Source organism: Eimeria mitis, genomic scaffold, assembly GCF_000499745.2.
Source record: "Eimeria mitis Houghton genomic scaffold, Emh_scaff1367, whole genome shotgun sequence".
NCBI lineage: Eukaryota > Apicomplexa > Conoidasida > Eucoccidiorida > Eimeriidae > Eimeria > Eimeria mitis.
Genome location: NW_013568935.1, coordinates 9448 through 9758, shown reverse-complemented (window position 1 = coordinate 9758; position 311 = coordinate 9448). Strand labels below are relative to the sequence as shown.

Genomic DNA, 311 nt, shown 5'->3' with positions numbered 1-311 from the left:
GACCCCAAGGGGGCCCCCAGGGGGCCCCCCAGGGGGGCACCCAGGGGGGCACCCAGAGGGGCCCCCCTCTATACAACGCCGGTACTCCTCCTCCTCCTGCTGCTCCTGCTGCTGCCGCTGCTGCTGCTGCTGTTGCTGCTGCTGCTGCTGCTGCTGCTGATGAGGGGCACGAGAAGAGAGAGGGGGAGATGGAGGGGGAGGAGAAAGACCACCAAATGGTAGAGACCATGCTCGGGTACCTGATACACACATAAACCCTAAACCCTAAACCCTCGAAAACCCTCGAAAACCCTCGAAAACCCTCGAAAACC

At 62.4% G+C, this 311-nt stretch overlaps 1 protein-coding gene across 1 annotated transcript in view; it reads right to left on the bottom strand.

The window, feature by feature from the left end:
- EMH_0035440 (CMGC kinase, putative) overlaps positions 1 to 311 on the bottom strand; it is a gene marked incomplete at both ends in the record, with an annotated part of 3489 nt that overhangs the window by 907 nt on the left and 2271 nt on the right. Inside the window, one exon of the mRNA XM_013494973.1 lies at positions 3 to 239. Coding sequence (XP_013350427.1) covers positions 3 to 239 — 237 coding nt within the window. The remainder of the gene's footprint in view (positions 1 to 2; positions 240 to 311) is intronic.